Source organism: Gobio gobio, assembly GCF_949357685.1.
Source record: "Gobio gobio genome assembly, chromosome: 19".
NCBI classification, from domain to species: Eukaryota; Metazoa; Chordata; class Actinopteri; order Cypriniformes; family Gobionidae; genus Gobio; species Gobio gobio.
This window is the reverse complement of record NC_137112.1, coordinates 14,760,625-14,781,450: the sequence shown is the minus strand read 5'-3', so window position 1 is coordinate 14,781,450 and position 20,826 is coordinate 14,760,625. Positions and strand designations below refer to the sequence as shown.

General features: G+C 38.6%; 1 protein-coding gene across 1 annotated transcript in view; it reads right to left on the bottom strand.

The window, feature by feature from the left end:
• Nucleotides 1-6,090: 6,090 nt before the first annotated feature.
• iars1 (isoleucyl-tRNA synthetase 1) overlaps nucleotides 6,091-20,826 on the bottom strand; it is a 134,671-nt gene continuing 119,935 nt past the window's right edge. The window contains exons 33-34 of the mRNA XM_079844853.1: nucleotides 19,583-19,735; nucleotides 6,091-6,417 (exon numbers count right to left, since the gene is read on the bottom strand). Coding sequence (XP_079700979.1) covers nucleotides 6,338-6,417; nucleotides 19,583-19,735 — 233 coding nt within the window. The 3' untranslated portion in view covers nucleotides 6,091-6,337. The remainder of the gene's footprint in view (nucleotides 6,418-19,582; nucleotides 19,736-20,826) is intronic.

Below are 20,826 nucleotides of genomic sequence, written 5' to 3'. Positions count from 1 at the left end.
TGTACCAGCTGGCCAACATCAAGAAAATAGTACAACACCTAAGGATGTAAGCATCCTGCAGTCAGCGCGGGATTGGAAATTGGAAGTAGACCTTGATAAAAAACTTGTGTTTCCCCCAGAAATAGTGGCTACAACACTCCGGCCAGACATTGTCCTGTGGTCTCCAACAAAAAAGCTGGCATATGTTGTAGAATTAACAGTACCATGGGAAGATGGGGTTGAAGAGGCTTATGAGAGGAAAAAGAACAAATATTCCGACCTGGCAGCTGAAGCATCTCAGAACGGCTGGAAGACCAGCATCTTCCCAGTAGAAGTGGGATGCAGGGGATTTGTTGCCACATCTACTATGAGTTTACTGAGAAAAATAGGGGTGAAGGGTCGCTCTCTCCAACAGGCCATCAAGTCCATGTCAAGCGCTGCTGAAAAAAGCAGTAACTGGCTCTGGATCAAGCGCAAAGACCCTAACTGGGCAGCAAGGTAGAGGCAAATGGTATGCAGTCAGGCTTAGGCCTGACTCAGGGAGAAGGACGCCCCTGCCATGCAGAGCCCATCAGGAATATGGAGGGTAAGGCATGGAGGGGGGTGTACCTGGGACGCTGGGTACACCGTTGAGCCTTCTGGAGACGTTGTGGGCTTCAATCAACGAAACGTCGATGAAGCAGGGTGCCCACCTGATGACCCCAATGACATACCTTACCCTTCTTTTCACCACTCCACACCGGCTGCTACAATCAAGAGTTTCCTACTAAAGGGATTGAAACATCTAGTTCTATTAGCTTTACTGATCTTCTGGAAGAAAACCCAGTGACTGTTGTGAAAGTGCAGCTGACGACAAGGGAAAGACTTTGTGACAGCATGGAGAGACAGCTGACAGGAGGAAATAGACCCCAACGGGGCTGTTATGGGCTAGCTACCCATAGCAGCAGGCTCCGTCACCCTATTAGGGCACAAGAGTCACCTTATCTGGCTACGAAAAGTTCAAAAAGAAGAATACCCCTAGAGTCTGCGAGAGCAGGGGCGCAAGAAGACTCACAGATTGACCTCCCGGTAATGACCCTTGGAATGGACATGACATCGAATGAAGGAAGTAGGAAAACTCTTGAGAAACTAGCAGATGGACATGTTCTTCAGACTTGCGTGTGTGGATGGGCGAAAGTAACATCGACCCATGGTCTAAAGGTACATCAAGGACGGAAGAAATGCCTGAAAACCAGCAACCCAGGGCCCCGCATTGACCGGATTCTGTCAAGAAGAAGGTTAAATCAGTCGGATGAGACTCAGCGGCAGGAAGAAACCCACAGTCCGCAGAGAATCAGCACCCCAGGGAATAAGGAGGAAGCTTCAGGCAGAACCACCAGTCCAAGACAACAACCAGCCCACCACAAAAAAGAAAACATGCAAGGACGTAAGCCATTGGTGAAATGGCCGAAGTCTAACAGCAAGGAGTGGGAAAGCATTAACACAGACTTAAGCCTTATCCTAAGTAACATCAAAGGATCAGCCGAGAAGAAGCTGGAGAAGATGGGCAATCTTATTTACAGCTACGGAGAGGAGAAATGTGGAGTGAAGGAGCAAGTCCGTGAGAAAGATATGCTTCCCGCCCCCAAGTCCCGTCGGCTGCAGGAAATCCAACAACTTGTGAAAGAGAGGCGACGGCTAAGAAAGTTGTGGAGAAAGGCGACAGTAGAAGAAAGGGAAGGCATCAATTTCCTTCAAGAGGACCTAAAGCACAGGCTCTCAAAACTCCGCCGAGCAGAAAGCCTACGGATGCGCCGGAAAAAGAAGGAAAAAGCCAGAACCGATTTCTATAAAGACCCTTTTAAATTTGTGAAAGGCATATTCACAAAGGAGAAGAGTGGATCCCTGAAAACATCAAGAGACCAGGTTGAAGAGCATCTGAGAACCATCTATACTGATGAGAAAAAAGATGAACCGATTATTGTCCCAACAGACATCCCTCCAATATCACCACCACAACATCAGTTTGATATCAGCCCTCCCAAGCTGAGCGAGGTAAAGCAGGCAGTGAAAAAGGCAAGATCGGCATCTGCACCAGGCCCTAATGGCGTACCATATAGTGTCTTCAAGAATGCTCCAGATATTTTGAAAATCCTGTGGAAAAACATGAAAGTGGTGTGGGACAAGCAAATCATCCCGAAAGCTTGGCGAAGAGCAGGAGTGGTGTTCATCCCAAAAGAAAAGAATTCAACCACCATTGAACAGTTCCGCCAAATAAACCTTTTGAACATTGAAGGTAAGATCTTTTTCAGTGTGTTGGCACAACGACTGACAAACTATTTAAAACAAAATCACTTCATTGATACGTCAATCCAAAAGGCTGGCATCGCAGGCTTTTCGGGATGCCTTGAACATAACAGTATCATATGGCATCAAATCCAGACTGCAAAGAAAGAAGGGAAAGATCTACACGTCCTGTTCCTCGATCTGGCTAATGCATACGGGTCAGTCCCTCATTCAGTTCTGTGGGCTGCCTTTGATTTCTTCCAGGTGCCGACAACAATTACAAATCTAGTAAAACACTACTTCCAGGATCTACAGTTTTGCATTACAACATCAGGCTTCACCACAAGTTGGCAACTGCTTGAGGTAGGCATCATGGCGGGGTGTACCATCTCCCCATTGGCCTTCACGATGGCAATGGAGATTATTATAAGAGCCTCAAAATGGGTCGTGGGTGGAGAACGACTACAATGTAATCAGAGGTTACCACCAATTCGAGCCTATATGGATGATTTAACAACACTCACAACAACTGTCCCCTGCACCAAGAGACTGCTGGAAAAACTTCATCAGAATATAACATGGGCGAGGATGAAGTTAAAGCCCAATAAGTGCAGAAGCATCTCCATCGTGAAAGGCCAAGTCAAAGACCAAAGATTTTATGTCGGCGGAACACCTGTCCCAACTGTCTCAGAAATGCCAGTAAAGAGCTTGGGGAGATGGTATGATGCGAAGCTCAGAGACACAGAGCAGTTTGAACAACTGAAAAATGATACCAACATGTACATGGAGCGCATCAACAAGACCTTGTTGCCAGGAAAACTCAAGTCATGGTGCTTTCAGTTTGGCATACTCCCAAGACTCTTGTGGCCATTAACTGTGTATGAGATCCCTATCACCAAGATTGAAAAGTTGGAACGGCTGATAAGCACACAGTTGAAGCAGTGGCTTGGAATTCCACGTTGTTTAAGTTCTGTCGGACTTTATGGACATGGCAAGTTGGAATTACCAATCACAGGGCTCGTGGAAGAGTTCAAATGCACTAAAGCAAGGCTCGTCATGACCCTAACTGAATCCGAGGATGCAGTCATTCGAACAGCAGCCCCCCGGGTGGTAGCGGGAAGGAAGTGGACTCCATTAGAAGCTGTTCAGAGTGCAAAGTCTGCACTTCACCTCAGAGACATAGTTGGACAAGTACAGCATGGGAGGGCAGGGTTCGGACTCATCCCAAAAACTAACCCTCTATGGCATAAAGCAACATCAATACAGAAGAGACAGCTAGTGATAGGAGAAGTCAAGAGACAGGAGGAGGAAGAGCGATATGCCAAAGCCGTCTCAATGGCCAAGCAGGGGAGATGGACCAAATGGGAGGGTCTGGAGAAGAAAAAGCTCAGCTGGCGTGACATCTGGCAGATGGAGGGAGCTCGACTGAGTTTTGTCATTAGAGCCACATATGACCTGCTACCCTCCCCCCAAAATCTGAAAGAGTGGTATGGAGAAGACCCTGCCTGTTCCCTGTGTCAAGTACCTGCTTCCCTAAGGCATATTCTATCAGGGTGTACCACAAGTCTTACCCAAGGGCGCTATACTTGGCGGTATAACCAAGTACTCAGAGAGCTGGCATCAATAATGGAACAGAGGCGAACCACCACAAACAATCTCCCACAAACATCAGCAGGACAGGTCAACTTCATAAACTTTGTACCAGCTGGCCAACATCAAGAAAATAGTACAACACCTAAGGATGTAAGCATCCTGCAGTCAGCGCGGGATTGGAAATTGGAAGTAGACCTTGATAAAAAAACTTGTGTTTCCCCCAGAAATAGTGGCTACAACACTCCGGCCAGACATTGTCCTGTGGTCTCCAACAAAAAAGCTGGCATATGTTGTAGAATTAACAGTACCATGGGAAGATGGGGTTGAAGAGGCTTATGAGAGGAAAAAGAACAAATATTCCGACCTGGCAGCTGAAGCATCTCAGAACGGCTGGAAGACCAGCATCTTCCCAGTAGAAGTGGGATGCAGGGGATTTGTTGCCACATCTACTATGAGTTTACTGAAAAAAATAGGGGTGAAGGGTCGCTCTCTCCAACAGGCCATCAAGTCCATGTCAAGCGCTGCTGAAAAAAGCAGTAACTGGCTCTGGATCAAGCGCAAAGACCCTAACTGGGCAGCAAGGTAGAGGCAAATGGTATGCAGTCAGGCTTAGGCCTGACTCAGGGAGAAGGACGCCCCTGCCATGCAGAGCCCATCAGGAATATGGAGGGTAAGGCATGGAGGGGGGTGTACCTGGGACGCTGGGTACACCGTTGAGCCTTCTGGAGACGTTGTGGGCTTCAATCAACGAAACGTCGATGAAGCAGGGTGCCCACCTGATGACCCCAATGACATACCTTACCCTTCTTTTCACCACTCCACACCGGCTGCTACAATCAAGAGTTTCCTACTAAAGGGATTGAAACATCTAGTTCTATTAGCTTTACTATGAAAAATTAGGGGTGAATGGACATCTAATAGGGTGACAGAAATCTCTCAGGTTTCATTAAAAATATCTTCAAGTCTTATGCATTTGGAACGACATGAGGGTGAGTTTAAGACCCTTGACTCTGATCTACCAATGACTATTATTAAAGTATGATATTAAAGGGGTGGTTGAATATGATCTGACTTTTTTAACTTTAGTGTGTAATGTTGCTGTTTGGAGTATAAACAACATCTGCCAAGTTACAACGCTCAAAGTTCAAAGCAAAGAGAGAGATTTTCTTTTAAAGAAATCCCTTTTTAAGGACTACAACAAGCTTCTTCACAGGTTAGTGACATCACTAACCCTGAAATTTACATAAACCCCACCCCCGGGAACACGCAACAAAGGGGGTGAGATTAGAACATGCTAATCAATATCTTGAAGATAATTAACTCATAAATTAATCAACTAACCATTCAGAAACGTCCTGTCGCATTCTACATGTTGTCACTTCTTCTTCAGTCTCTCCATCATTGTCTGACTCCGGTTTGAACATAAAAGGCTGAACAGTTTCATTGCCTGTCTGCATGAGGTTATCAGAGCTGCTAACTGGAGTTCTTGAAGCTCCACCCCATGAGCAGCAGCTCATTTGCATTTAAAGGGACACAAAAACGGCACGTTTTTGCCAATCGGCAACCTCCCGCAGTTTCTCTTGAAGTGACTTAAACTGCAATTCATCGACTGGCCGCTAGGGACAGGCTCCAGAAGGGAGCAGAATCTCATTGAGCCCCATGTTAAAATGCCCAACTTTCCAGCAAAATAAAACATGTTTACAGCCTGGTACAAATGGTGGTTTTGGTCTATACAGCTCATTTTGCCCTTCATGACAACTGTGAGGGGGGTACATTTTTTTAACTCATTCGTTTACATTATATAAAACCTTAAAGTTCTGCATGATTAAGGGCGTGGCCACTTTGAGTGACAGGTGGATAGCCATTTATCTGCTGTCTGTTAGTCATCACGTCACCTCAGCTCCGCCCACGTCCTGCCTCTTTGCCCATTTTCTGTTATCCGGGAGTGAATCCTATGGGTGACGTCACGGACACCACGTCCATATTTTTTTTACAGTCTACGGTTTTTGCTCACCCTCAAAATGTGACAATTTTAACATGCTATAAAAAATTATCTGTGGGATATTTTGAGTTAAAACTTCACATACACACTCTGGGGACATCAGAGACTTATTTTACATCTTGTAAAAAGGGGCTATCAACCAGCCCTCTTTAAGAAACATTTGTACAGCATTTGGATGGATGCGTGTATTGCATTGTCATGGCAGTGCCATTCTGAAGAGAATGATAAATGAATAACTCGTAGTTTTATTTGCACCTCAAGGTTTATTCAAAGCTTCCCCACACATGATTCAGAGTACAGCTCCAGTTACAGAAAGTGTCTAAATCTTCAAGACCCTCGATCAACAGACATTGATTTATCTGACCATTACATTGTTTCCCTTTTCCATTTCCAACACCAAACCCAGAAAGCACGAGGAACCCCAGCGGCATCACGACAAACAGACGTGAGGAGGACGAGCTGCTGTCAGGACCTTCATTAGACGCAGGATTGATCTGGTTACGCTTCTGCTGTTGTAGGAAGAACTTTGACATACAGGGTCTTCTTGTTCAGAGTCTTCAGAGAGGATGCCGTCAGTTCTGAAAACACAGACATTTTCACATCAGTACTAATGAAGAGAGTCTCTCACTGCATCTGAAATCAATTACTTCCCTGCTACATAGTATGCCAAAAACAGTAGACGAAAAGTACCAGGATGATCTACGAGATTCTGAAATGCACATCCACTGGACACGAGGAAAGGATTTGTGAATGGCAGTGAAGCGACGGAATGGACGGTGTAGGTCACATGACAACATGGAGGATGCAGTACATCCAGATTTCATTCATACCACATAAAACATACATTTTATTGGTAGCAAAGCAAGTTTTAAAAAGAATATAGAACCCTCTATAGTATGCAGTATGTGATTTGATCTTTCGGTCTCTATTTATTAAGGGCATCATGAACTGAGAAATCTGAAAAATCTGCACTTTTGACATATGAGAGGTCATCATACTATAAGAATATCCTGTAAGTTTCAGAACTGAGAACTTCCTTGTTAGTCCAAAATCAGCTTTTATTGTAACCAAGCCCAGAGAACGACTCATTGCCTATAATAGACGGTGAAAGACCGCCTCTGCAGAAGATCAACGCCCACTTCATTCAACTTTGGCCCCGCCCACTGGAGTGTTAGTGAGATGACGAGGAGAGACAAACAGACTAAAAATAACATTACCTTCCAAAGGATCCTAATGCTAGGAATGTGCTTATTTATTTTAACAATGTGAATGTCCCAGTTGAGCATTATTTATTTGTATTCGCTACATTTCACTGTGGATTCTTTGGGAAATCAGTCACAATTTCGGAGCAGGCTTTGCAAACAGACTTTTACGATATGGACTCGACAGAAATGCCTCAACATGTGAGTAACCGTGTTAATTCTAATGCCTGATCTGAGACCAGTGATTTCTGATATGATTCATGTCCAGTCAGATGTTCTTTGTCTGTGTGTCAGTAAATCAAACCAGTGACTAAATGCTCAAATTCACATTGTTTCTCTTAGTAGGATGAAAATAATCTGTTATTAAAACTGAGATTAAATTATATATAGAAAGTGATCAAAGAACCAGTTATAAAAAGCAAATCTCTTATTTATATTGTGTTTGCACTGTTAGTTATGATGAAAGCATTCGTTCATGAGCAGAAATCGAGTTACAATGACGAGATCCTGCATTAATGCGCTCAACATGTGTGTGATCGGCTACAATCATCATCACTGCAACCTTTCATGCCACGACCTGAATATAATGATATAGATCTGAATATAATGCCATATATTTAATTTTAATGGCATAGATCTGAATATAATGCCATAGATATAGATCTGAATATATTTAATTTTAATGCCATAGATCTGAATATAATGCCAAAGATCTAAATATAATGCCATAGATATAGATCTGAATATAATGCCATAGATCTACATATAATGCCATAGATGATATAGAGACTCGAATATAATGCCATAGATCTAAATATAATGCCATAGATCTGAATATAATGCCATAGATCTAAATATAATGCCATAGATCTGAATATAAGGTTATAGATCTGAATATAATGCCATAGATCTGAAAATAATGCTATAGATCTGAATATAAATGCTATAGACCTGAATATAATGCTATAGATCTAAGATCTGAATATAATGCTATAGATATAGATCTGAATATAATGCTATAGATCTGAATATAATACTATAGATCTGAATATAATGCTATAGATCTTATAGATCTGAATATAATGCTATAGATATAGATCTGAATATAATGCTATAGATCTGAATATAATGCTATAGATATAGATCTGAATATAATGCTATAGATCTGAATATAATGCCATAGATTAGATCTGAATATAATGCTATAGATCTGAATATAATGCTATAGATCTGAATATAATGCTATAGATATAGATCTGAATATAATGCTATAGATATAGATCTGAATATAATGCTATAGATATAGATCTGAATATAATGCTATAGATCTGAATATAATGCCATAGATTAGATCTGAATATAATGCTATAGATCTGAATATAATGCCATAGATCTGAATATAATGCTTTAGATATAGATCTGAATATAATGCCATAGATTAGATCTGAATATAATGCCATAGATCTGAATATAATGCTATAGATCTGAATATAATGCCATAGATTAGATCTGAATATAATGCCATAGATCTGAATATAATGCTATAGATCTGAATATAATGCTATAGATTAGATCTGAATATAATGCTATAGATCTGAATATAATGCCATAGATCTGAATATAATGCTATAGATCTGAATATAATGCTATAGATTAGATCTGAATATAATGCCATAGAACTGAATATAATGCTTTAGATCTGAATATAATGCTATAGATCTGAATATAATGCTATAGATCTGAATATAATGCTATAGATCTGAATATAATGCTATAGATCTGAATATAATGCCATAGATCTGAATATAATGCTTTAGATATAGATCTGAATATAATGCTATAGATTAGATCTGAATATAATGCCATAGATCTGAATATAATGCTTTAGATCTGAATATAATGCTATAGATCTGAATATAATGCTATAGATCTGAATATAATGCTATAGATCTGAATATAATGCTATAGATATAGATCTGAATATAATGCTATAGATCTGAATATAATGCCATAGATTAGATCTGAATATAATGCTATAGATCTGAATATAATGCCATAGATCTGAATATAATGCTATAGATATAGATCTGAATATAATGCCATAGATTAGATCTGAATATAATGCCATAGATCTGAATATAATGCTATAGATTAGATCTGAATATAATGCCATAGATCTGAATATAATGCTATAGATCTGAATATAATGCTATAGATCTGAATATAATGCCATAGATCTGAATATAATGCTATAGATCTGAATATAATGCCATAGATTAGATCTGAATATAATGCCATAGATCTGAATATAATGCTATAGATCTGAATATAATGCTATAGATTAGATCTGAATATAATGCCATAGATCTGAATATAATGCTATAGATCTGAATATAATGCCATATATCTGGATATAATGCTATAGATTAGATCTGAATATAATGCCATAGATCTGAATATAATGCTTTAGATCTGAATATAATGCTATAGATCTGAATATAATGCTATAGATCTGAATATAATGCTATAGATCTGAATATAATGCTATAGATCTGAATATAATGCCATAGATCTGAATATAATGCTTTAGATATAGATCTGAATATAATGCTATAGATTAGATCTGAATATAATGCCATAGATCTGAATATAATGCTTTAGATCTGAATATAATGCTATAGATCTGAATATAATGCTATAGATCTGAATATAATGCTATAGATATAGATCTGAATATAATGCTATAGATATAGATCTGAATATAATGCTATAGATCTGAATATAATGCCATAGATTAGATCTGAATATAATGCTATAGATCTGAATATAATGCCATAGATCTGAATATAATGCTATAGATATAGATCTGAATATAATGCCATAGATTAGATCTGAATATAATGCCATAGATCTGAATATAATGCTATAGATCTGAATATAATGCTATAGATTAGATCTGAATATAATGCCATAGATCTGAATATAATGCTATAGATTAGATCTGAATATAATGCCATAGATCTGAATATAATGCTATAGATCTGAATATAATGCCATAGATCTGAATATAATGCTATAGATATAGATCTGAATATAATGCCATAGATTAGATCTGAATATAATGCCATAGATCTGAATATAATGCTATAGATCTGAATATAATGCTATAGATTAGATCTGAATATAATGCCATAGATCTGAATATAATGCTATAGATTAGATCTGAATATAATGCCATAGATCTGAATATAATGCTATAGATCTGAATATAATGCTATAGATCTGAATATAATGCCATAGATCTGAATATAATGCTATAGATCTGAATATAATGCCATAGATTAGATCTGAATATAATGCCATAGATCTGAATATAATGCTATAGATCTGAATATAATGCTATAGATTAGATCTGAATATAATGCCATAGATCTGAATATAATGCTATAGATCTGAATATAATGCCATAGATCTAAATATAATGCTATAGATCTGAATATAATGCTTTAGATCTGAATATAATGCCATAGATCTGAATATAATGCTATAGATCTGAATATAATGCCATAGATCTAAATATAATGCTATAATCAACACTTTTTCATGATTAGTTAACCTAACAAGCTGTAGGAGCAATAGCCTTAGTTAATGCATTAGTTAACTAACCATGAACAACACCTCTATTCAGCATTGGTACATCTTTGTTAACGCTAGTTCATATAAATCCAGCTGTTCATGGTTTGTTCATGTTAGTTCACAGTGCATTAACTACGATTTTAATAATGCATTAGTAAATGTTGAAATTAACATTAACAAAGATAAATAAATGCTTTATAAGTGCAGTTCATTATTAGTTCATGTTAACGAATGAACCTTATTGTAAAGTATTACCGTTTTATTTTTTTCACAGTATGAACAAGTGAACCTGTTTCTAGACAGCGATGAAGTAGAGCAGAAGCTCTCAGTGCAGGTGGCGGCATCATGGGAGTCCAGCGTCTGTGCTGTGAAACACTAGACGGATATCTGCCGTCTCCGAGACACACCTGAGCGCATGACGGACATCTTCATCCGTGTGTCTAGGAGAACAGAAGAGGCCTCTGGGATATGACCCACTTCCGTTTAACAAGCAAACAAACACAAACACTCTTCTGGTCCGCTTGGTTACGGACAAACAGTACGAGTCTGATGTCTGCAGACAAAACGTGCTCTGGCTCTGAGATGAGACAAGAAATTAGGAAACGGGCATTGTGCTTTTCATTTCCAGATGTTTTAGAAGAACACTGGCACATATCAGCGGATTTTAAAACCATTTTCAAGAAGTCAGGAATCAAATCTAGTCTAGTCATCGGTGAGATATTGTCAGTAAAACTTGCCCACAATCCACAGTGACATCTAATTTCAATCTGTTCTTTTCAACGAATCACTCAAATTCACAAATTTCTCTAAATGTACACTGCCATTCAAAAGATTTTGATCAGTAAGATTTCTTATGTTTTTAGAAGTCTCTTAAGCTCATCAAGGCTGCATTTATTTCAATAAAAATAAGTGCTGTCAAAATTAGCATTAACACACAATACATGGTCCTTTCACACTGGACGTGATTTTGACGCGTGAATAATTTGTGCGATGGTTTTATTTTTTTGATCAGCTGTTTGTGCATGAGTGCTTCCCCACCGAATGCGATGCGGCGGAAAAACGTAAATTTATTCTGCTTCAATGTCGATTTTTGAATACTCTCGCAGAGACAGAAAAAGCTTCAACCAATCATATACAAGGAAACAAAGGTGACGAAATGTCCAGATGATGTTACTATGTATTCAATCAACATTTACCTTTGCCAGGTATCGCATTTCTCACGAGATTACAGCTCCTGTGGGAGTACATGCAAATCGCTGTCGGCTACAGACAATAATAACATAACCTTTTGAGATAAAACTTGTTGATTTTTTTTTTTTTAAACCTAATTGTGCGACTATGGAAAGTGAATGTGGGTTCGTCAGTAGGACTGTGGCACTTAAATGTTTACATTTTGACTCCGCTGGAAACATAGCTGCGCTGGATCGATTGGTTCCCCGAAGGTTGTGGTTTGTCTCGTCATATGCGGTGTTACGGTCTCTGGAAGAGCTCCTCAAATTGTCCCACGGACATTCGAAAGTAAGTGCGGAACTGGCCATGATAAAGTTTTAGCTACTGTACAGGATTAGTAGCCTGACACATCAAGATGTTCGGTCTGGGAACTCACTAACGACTATTTTTATATCGATTAATCTATCGACTAATTCATCACAATAATTTTCAACAATTTTACTTAAAAACATTTAATTTAACTTGCAACGTTGGCATTCGTTAGTGTACTATAAAAAAAAGTATAAATGTAAACAAGCCCTTGACAAAATGTAAAACTAAAAGAGTAAAAATGTTAAAAGGTACACATTTGTAAACCAACATAACAAAAAAAAAGAGAATATCAGCAAATACTTTTTATATAGAATAGTGTTGTCACGATACCAAAATTATGACTTCGATACGATACCAGACTAAAATACCTCAATACCGATACTGAATCCATACCATCGCAAAAAACGTTTAAAGTAATTGAATAATATGACAGAACTTATTAATCATTGTTTTATCTTTGTTTTAGGGTTAAAAAACCCTATAAACTCACTTGGCCGCCATGTTCCTGACCTGCCCTGCTTCACACAGAATATTAGGTCCGGCCCTTTAAGAGCTGCACGGACCAAATTCATTGTAACACCCGATTTCTCAATCAACTCTGCATACGTTCACTCGCCAGGACGTGCATTTTTTCATATTTTGAAAGCCAACGGAGAGTTGCTAGATGGGGTGACTAGGGAGACTAGGGTGCGTCTAGATTTCTAGGCTACAAGATTAGCATACTCCCCTTCAGACTCTGTTCTTTAAGACTGGGTGCACCCAAAACCTTCTTTTCGGTCTTTTAAAGAAATTGAAAAGCTCGTCTTCACTGGATGATGAAGTGTCCATGTTTTCTCAGCTGTCGTCGCAAATGTTTTGGAATGTTGGAGCTCCGAAACTTCACAGACGTCGCAAATTCGCGTCACGGCTGATGTAAATGGTTTTGACGCAAATTAATTGCACGCAAAATATTTGATTTTTCGTTAAGTGTCCGGTGTGAAATAGCCTTAACGCGTTAAAAATATTTAATGCAATTTACGCAGCATCCGTTTTTTCTATCATCCTTTGGCTAGCGTTACATTATATTATCACGCTCTTATTCATGTAAATGCTTTAAAACCATTCCAGAGCGACAAGACAAAAAAGAACACGCTGTCTGTGAATGTCCAGGGTACGTCTCAATCAGCTCCCGAGTTTCCTAGGTCATGAATCAGTATATCGTGTACATGAATGTGGCGACTCCCTGATCAGTGCCCTGAATACTGCACTAGGAGCTGATTGAGACGCACCCCTTGTCTGAAAGACGTACGCCAGAATTGAGTTCTTTGAACTTTGAACAACAACAACACCGAATTATGCCAGAATGCTAGTTTTGTGGAGTATTCTCATAAGAGCAGTCTTAAATAAGTTAAATAACGTTTTAAATTAACTAAAAGAGTTGTGAAAAAATGAGATGCGCGTGTCAGATCCGCGTCATGTTCGGCAGCGGCAGATCTTAAAGTCCCTGTAAAGTCAAAATTAAAATAAACAGGTACAGGTAAATATGGGTTTATATGAAGATTGTTTTAAGCTCACTTGAAATCGATATACCTTTTAATTACACTGTAATGTTGAATGTCTATCATTAATGTTTAAAATAGTAGCAGTCTTCATAAAAAGATGCCATTACAACAAATATTTCAAATATACTGTCTTTAAATTGTTTCTACATTAATTTGGAAAGTAACTGAAATTATTACAATATAAAAATATTTTACAAATTTTAATCGCGATTAAATTACAGAACAAATGTGCAATGCAGTGTTAATTTTGACAGCAAATTTTGATTTAGTTATAGTCATTGTCTTTTGACTAAAATGCCATTTAGTTTTAGTCATATTTTAGTCACCTGAATTATTTTTAGTTTTAGTCTAGTTTTAGTCGACTAAATATCATATGATTTTAGTCGACTAAATCTACTGTAGATTTAGTCTCCTAAAATCTAATGAGTTTAGTTCAATTATAATACATTAAGCATTTAAGCTCCATTTAATTTTGACATAATTTTGTTTTTGACATTAAAAATACACGAAAGAGAGCTCAATTCACTTTTTTGTTTGTTTTTTAAAAACATCTATAGAGTTTTTATAACTTTGTATTTTTGTTTTAGTTAGTAGGCCCTATCAGGTAAAGCTAAAGCTTCAAATAGGTTTGTTTATTTATTTATTTATTTTTTATTTCAGTTAACATTTATTCAAGTGATGATTTTTTTAATGGTTTTAGTTAACTGTTATAACCCTGATACTTTATTGAATATGTGTCAAATACTGGTCCTTCCTCCTGACTATAAATTAAATGGGAATGAAAGGAAATACAGTTTATTGTGTAACCAAATATGAATATATAATGTGTGACTTAAATTATAAACAAGATCGAAATACACATTGACTCTTATTTTGAAAGGTCTGCGCCTCTATTGCAGTTGCAGGAGCTCATTCAAGTTCAGATGAAGAGATATAATATGCATTGTTACAACCGTCTAAAACATATTAGTATATAAACATCGTAAAGTAAACATTGTCATTATTCATCAACATTAGTTCATATACAATGGCCTGGCATAAATGTGCGCTATTCATTGATTGTGAGCCGCACTGGAGCGCTGTATTGGGGATGCGGGGGTGAGCCTGTAGAGCGCGCAACAGCGCCGTGTTTTCCAGCGGTTAGATCAGCATCTGTTACACAGGACATCAGTTCTGACTGGATCTCTTCCCTAATCGACCCTCCCTAACATTTTCGTCTCGTTTTTATTTGTTGACGAAAATGACAGTGCTCGTATATATATAAGTTTTCGTCATAGTTTTAGTCATCCAACACTAGTTTTTATTTAGTTATCGTCTAGTTTTCGTCAGTGAAAAAAGGTTGTTGACGAAAATTATGACGAAAATTATTCGTCAACAAAATTAACACTGGTGCAATGAATTGGTAGAATTTTTAACGATTGACAGCACTAATAAAAACACAAAAAGACAGTAATATTGTGAAATATTATTAAAATGTAAAATAACTGTTTTCTATGAATATACACTCACCTAAAGGATTATTAGGAACACAATACTAATACTGTGTTTGACCCCCTTTCGCCTTCAGAACTGCCTTAATTCTACGTGGCATTGATTCAACAAGGTGCTGAAAGCATTCTTTAGAAATGTTGGCCCATATTGATAGGATAGCATCTTGCAGTTGATGGAGATTTGTGGGATGCACATCCAGGGCACGAAGCTCTCGTTCCACCACATCCCAAAGATGCTCTATTGGGTTGAGATCTGGTGACTGTGGGGGCCATTTTAGTACAGTGAACTCATTGTCATGTTCAAGAAACCAATTTGAAATGAATCGAGCTTTGTGACATGGTGTATTATCCTGCTGGAAGTAGCCATCAGAGGATGGGTACATGGTGGTCATTAAGGGATGGACATGGTCAGAAACAATACTCAGGTAGGCTGTGGCATTTAAACGATGCCCAATTGGCACTAAGGGGCCTAAAGTATGCCAAGAAAACATCCCCCACACCATTACACCACCACCAGCCTGCACAGTGGTAACAAGGCATGATGGATCTATGTTCTCATTCTGTTAACGCCAAATACTGACTCTACCATCTGAATGTCTCAACAGAAATCGAGACTCATCAGACCAGGCAACATTTTTCCAGTCTTCAACTGTCCAATTTTGGTAAACTCGTGCAAATTGTAGCCTCTTTTTCCTATTTGTAGTGGAGATGAGTGGTACCCGGTGGGGTCTTCTGCTGTTGTAGCCCATCCGCCTCAAGGTTGTGCGTGTTGTGGCTTCACAAATGCTTTGCTGTATACCTCGGTTGTAACGAGTGGTTATTTCAGTCAAAGTTGCTCTTCTATCAGCTTGAATCAGTCGGCCCATTCTCCTCTGACCTCTAGCATCAACAAGGCATTTTCGCCCTCAGGACTGCCACATACTGGATGTTTTTCCCTTTTCACACCATTCTTTGTAAACCCTAGAAATGGTTGTGCGTGAAAATCCCAGTAACTGAGCAGATTGTGAAATACTCAGACCGGCCCGTCTGGCACCAACAACCATGCCACGCTCAAAATTGCTTAAATCACCTTTCTTTCCCATTCTGACATTCAGCTTGGAGTTCAGGAGATTGTCTTGACCTGGACCACACCCCTGTGGTTGAAGCAACTGCCATGTGATTGGTTGATTAGATAATTTAATTAATGAGAAATTGAAAAGGTGTTCCTAATAATCCTTTAAGTGAGCGTGTAGTAAAGTGTAATTTATTCCTGTGATCAAAGCTGAATTTTCAGCATCATTACTCCAGTCTTCAGTGTCGCATGATCCTTCGGAAATCATTCTAATATGATGCTCAACAAACATTTATGATTATTATCAATGTTGAAAACAGTTGTGTAAAACTTTTTTTTGATTCTTTAATGTATATAAAGTTCAAAAGAACAGTATTTATCTGAAATAGAAAGCTTTTGCACCACTGTACTACTGTTCAAAAGTTTTGGGTCATGAAGAATATATATATATATATATATATTTTTTGTTTTTGTTTTTTTTTTGGGGGGGGGGAAGATCTGCAGTGCACATGTTTTTATTCACCAATCACAACTAAAGGTCAGGGAAATTCATTTTTCAAACGCAGTAAAACCATAATGACTGTTGCATGTTAATATTCAATATTCAAAGTGTGAGCATATTCTCAGTCTGTGAGGTCTCTTGGAAACATAACTTCCGGATCACTGAAGGTGACCGGACTGACCTTGAGGTCTGACCTCATCTGCCTCGCTCAACCCTGATCTGAAGGGAAACCACGTCCCTGCATCAGAGCGCCGCTGTAACCCGGCACACAGTAATTGGTTTGGGATTATTTATTGCTAGAGTGAGAGCAGCAGTGAAGGTGTCCTCCTGTGGAATAAGCGTGAGTGAGCCAGTAAATCAACCCTCCACACACACACACACACACACACACACACACACACACACACACACACACACACACACACACACACACACACACACACACACACACACACACACACACACACACACACACACACACACACACACACACACACACACACACACACACACACACACACACACACACACACACACACACAGGTGACTGATGGGAAACCGACGGCAGCGTTCAGAACTCAAGTAGCAAACATGAAAAACGACTGTGATTCAGATTAGAACGTTGGGAAGTACAATTACAATGGAATGAACTTCATTGAACTTCACACCTAAAATATTTAATTATGGATTTATTATGTATTATATATTAAGATTTTCCACCAAATATTGTTTATTACATCATATTTCTGTTTGCTCAACTTCCTCAAGGAATTTATGAGCTCTCATTATATTTGGGATTGCATTCATTAACAGCAGAGGAATATGGTTGAGTGGTAGACCATTCACTGATAAACATTATTAGTTTACTTGTGTGGCTTTAGTTCAATATATTATATATAAACAGTTGACTGTTTAACTGAAAATCAGTTATTTATGCTTTTGCAGAAGACGTGTTGAACTAATGAAAGTCATTCTATGTGAACCTTTTGTGCTCTTCTGTCATTTTCAAATTGTGTGTTTTCATTACTGGATGAATCAGCGTTTTTGAACAAATCTCTTGAGTGAATGATTCAATGACAAACACATTTCTAACAGTCTCTTGTCTCCGCCTACTGGTCTAACTATGTAATTGATACAATCTTTATTTGAAGTGTCAAGTTACTTTTTAAAAGGTGATTTTGATTGCCATAGTACAAGAGACTTCGAGAGTCATTGAATCATTCGTTCAAGAGATTTGTTCAAAAACACTGATTCATCCAGTAATGAAACAAATTAAGTCTTTATCAATCAGTCATTGAATCATTCATTCAAGAGATTTGTTCAAACACGCTGATTCATCCAGTAATGAAACAAATTAAGTCTTTGTCAGTCATTGAATCATTAATTCAAGAGATTTGTTCAAAAACGCTGATTCATCCAGTAATGAAACAAATGAAGTCTTTATGAGTGAGTCAATGAATCATTCATTCAAGATATTCTTTCAGAAATGCTGATTCATCCAGTAATGAAACAAATGAAGTCTTTATCAGTCATTCATTGAATCATTCATTCAAGATATTAGTTCAAAAACGCTGATTCATCCAGTAATGAAACAAGTGAAGTTTTTATGAGAGAGTCATTGAATCACTCATTCAAAGATTCGTTAAAAAACACTGATTCATCCAGTAATGAAACAAGTGAAGTCTTTATCAGTCAGTCATTGAATCATTCATTCAAGGGATTCGTTTAAAAAAGCTGATTCATCCAGTAATTAAACAAGTGATGTCTTTATGAGTGAGTCATTGAATCATTCAAGAGATTTGTTCAAAAACACTAGTCTCAGGGCGTTTTTACAATAGAAACGTTTGTTGTTTGTCTCCGACTCCGAGCAATACATAATATCCGCGTTCTGAATGAATCGGGTGAACCAATAATTGTTAATTATCATTTTCATAAAGAGAACCATTTACTTCATCCCTGAATGAATGACTCAACTAGACATGTACTGCCACCTACTGGCAGTTTCTTATTTAGAGTATAATTTCATATTTACATATTAATAAAAACAAATATTAAAGATATAGTTTAACCCCCAAAAAATTTCGGTCTATTTGATTTTTTCAACAATAATGACTTAAAATCATCTTATTTCTCAGCCAAATTTAATGTGCGATTAATTTGATTAATTAATCGCCACAATGTGTAATTAATTAGATTTAAAAAATGTAATCGCTTGACAGCCCTAAAATAAATAAATATTTTTTTTAATACACAGCAGCAATTAACATTTGGTCAGAACCTCTAGTAAATGATGTCTTGTTTAGTTGTTTTATTCAGAATCGTGCAGCTTTATTACATACAGTATGTGAAGACTTTTGCATCATAATATCTGAATGTTGCAATGATGGATGCTGCTGTCAGATACACTGATGACTTCATTCATATCTTTTTTTTTTTTCATGTTTACTTCAATTTTTACCCGAGGCTTGAAATGACTTTCCTTACTGGCTGACTTTACCAATCTTGATGGATGAAATTAAATCAAGGCCTTTTTCTGAGTCACATATTAGTAATAGAACATGTGCAACATGGTCAGTTTCTTAAGAATATATATTAATATTTCACTTCACTTAAATAAAGGAGTGTGTTTTTCATCCTCAAACAAAACTTCACTGGTATTGAATATCAGTATGGTGCTGGTTCTGGGAAGTGAACATGTGTTAGATTTCTCAAATCCACACATGCAGAGTACAGATTGAGTGAAGTGCATGTTGTGATCAGGCACTGACGTGTTCCTCACCTTCTGTGAGCTCTTCATTCACACACAGCATCAGTCTCCTTCCTCTCAGGCCGAAGACTTTAGCAGTTTCACGCAGCAGATCAGGGTAGAGTAAGGCGTTTTTACCCGCTGGGTTCATTAAAAGCAGCGTGGCCACATCTCCTGTCTGACACTCTATAAGACAAAAAAAACACACACACACAGAGTCACAGCAGAGTAAAACACACACACACACACACACACACACACACACACACACACACACACACACACACACACACACACACACACACACACACACACACACACACACACACACACACACACACACACACACACACACACACACACACACACACACACACACACACACACACACACACAAACACAGTCACACCAAAGTAACACACACACAGAGTCACACCAGAACAAAACAGAGTCTCTCTCTCTCACACACACACACACACACACACACACACACACACACACACACACACACACACACACACACACACACCAGAACTCACACACACACACAGTCTCACACCAGAGAAACACATACACATGCACACCAGAACAACACACACACACACACACCAGACTAAACAACCACAACACACACACGCGCGCACACACACTGTCACACCAGAACAACAGACACAGTCACACCAGATCAACACACACACACACACACACACACACACACACACACACACACACACAAGAACAACACACACACAGTAACACCCGGCCAACACACACACACACCGCCACACCACGTTAACGTGCGCGCACACACACACACACGCACGGTGTCACATCAGAACACACACACACACACACACACACACAATGTCACACCAGGTCACACACACACACACACACACACACACACACACACACACACACACACACACACACACACACACACAGACACACAGATTCACACCAGAACAACACACTCACACCAGAACACACACGCGCACACACTGTCACACCAGAACAACAGACACAGTCACACCAGATCAACACACACACACACACACACACACACAAACACACACACACACACACACACACACACACATCACACCAGAACAACACACACACACACACACAGTAACACCCGGCCAACACACACACACACACACACACACACACACACACACACACTCAGTCTCACATCAGAACACACACACACACACACACACACAGAATCACACCAGAATAACACGCGCAAACACACAGTCACACATGGTCAACAC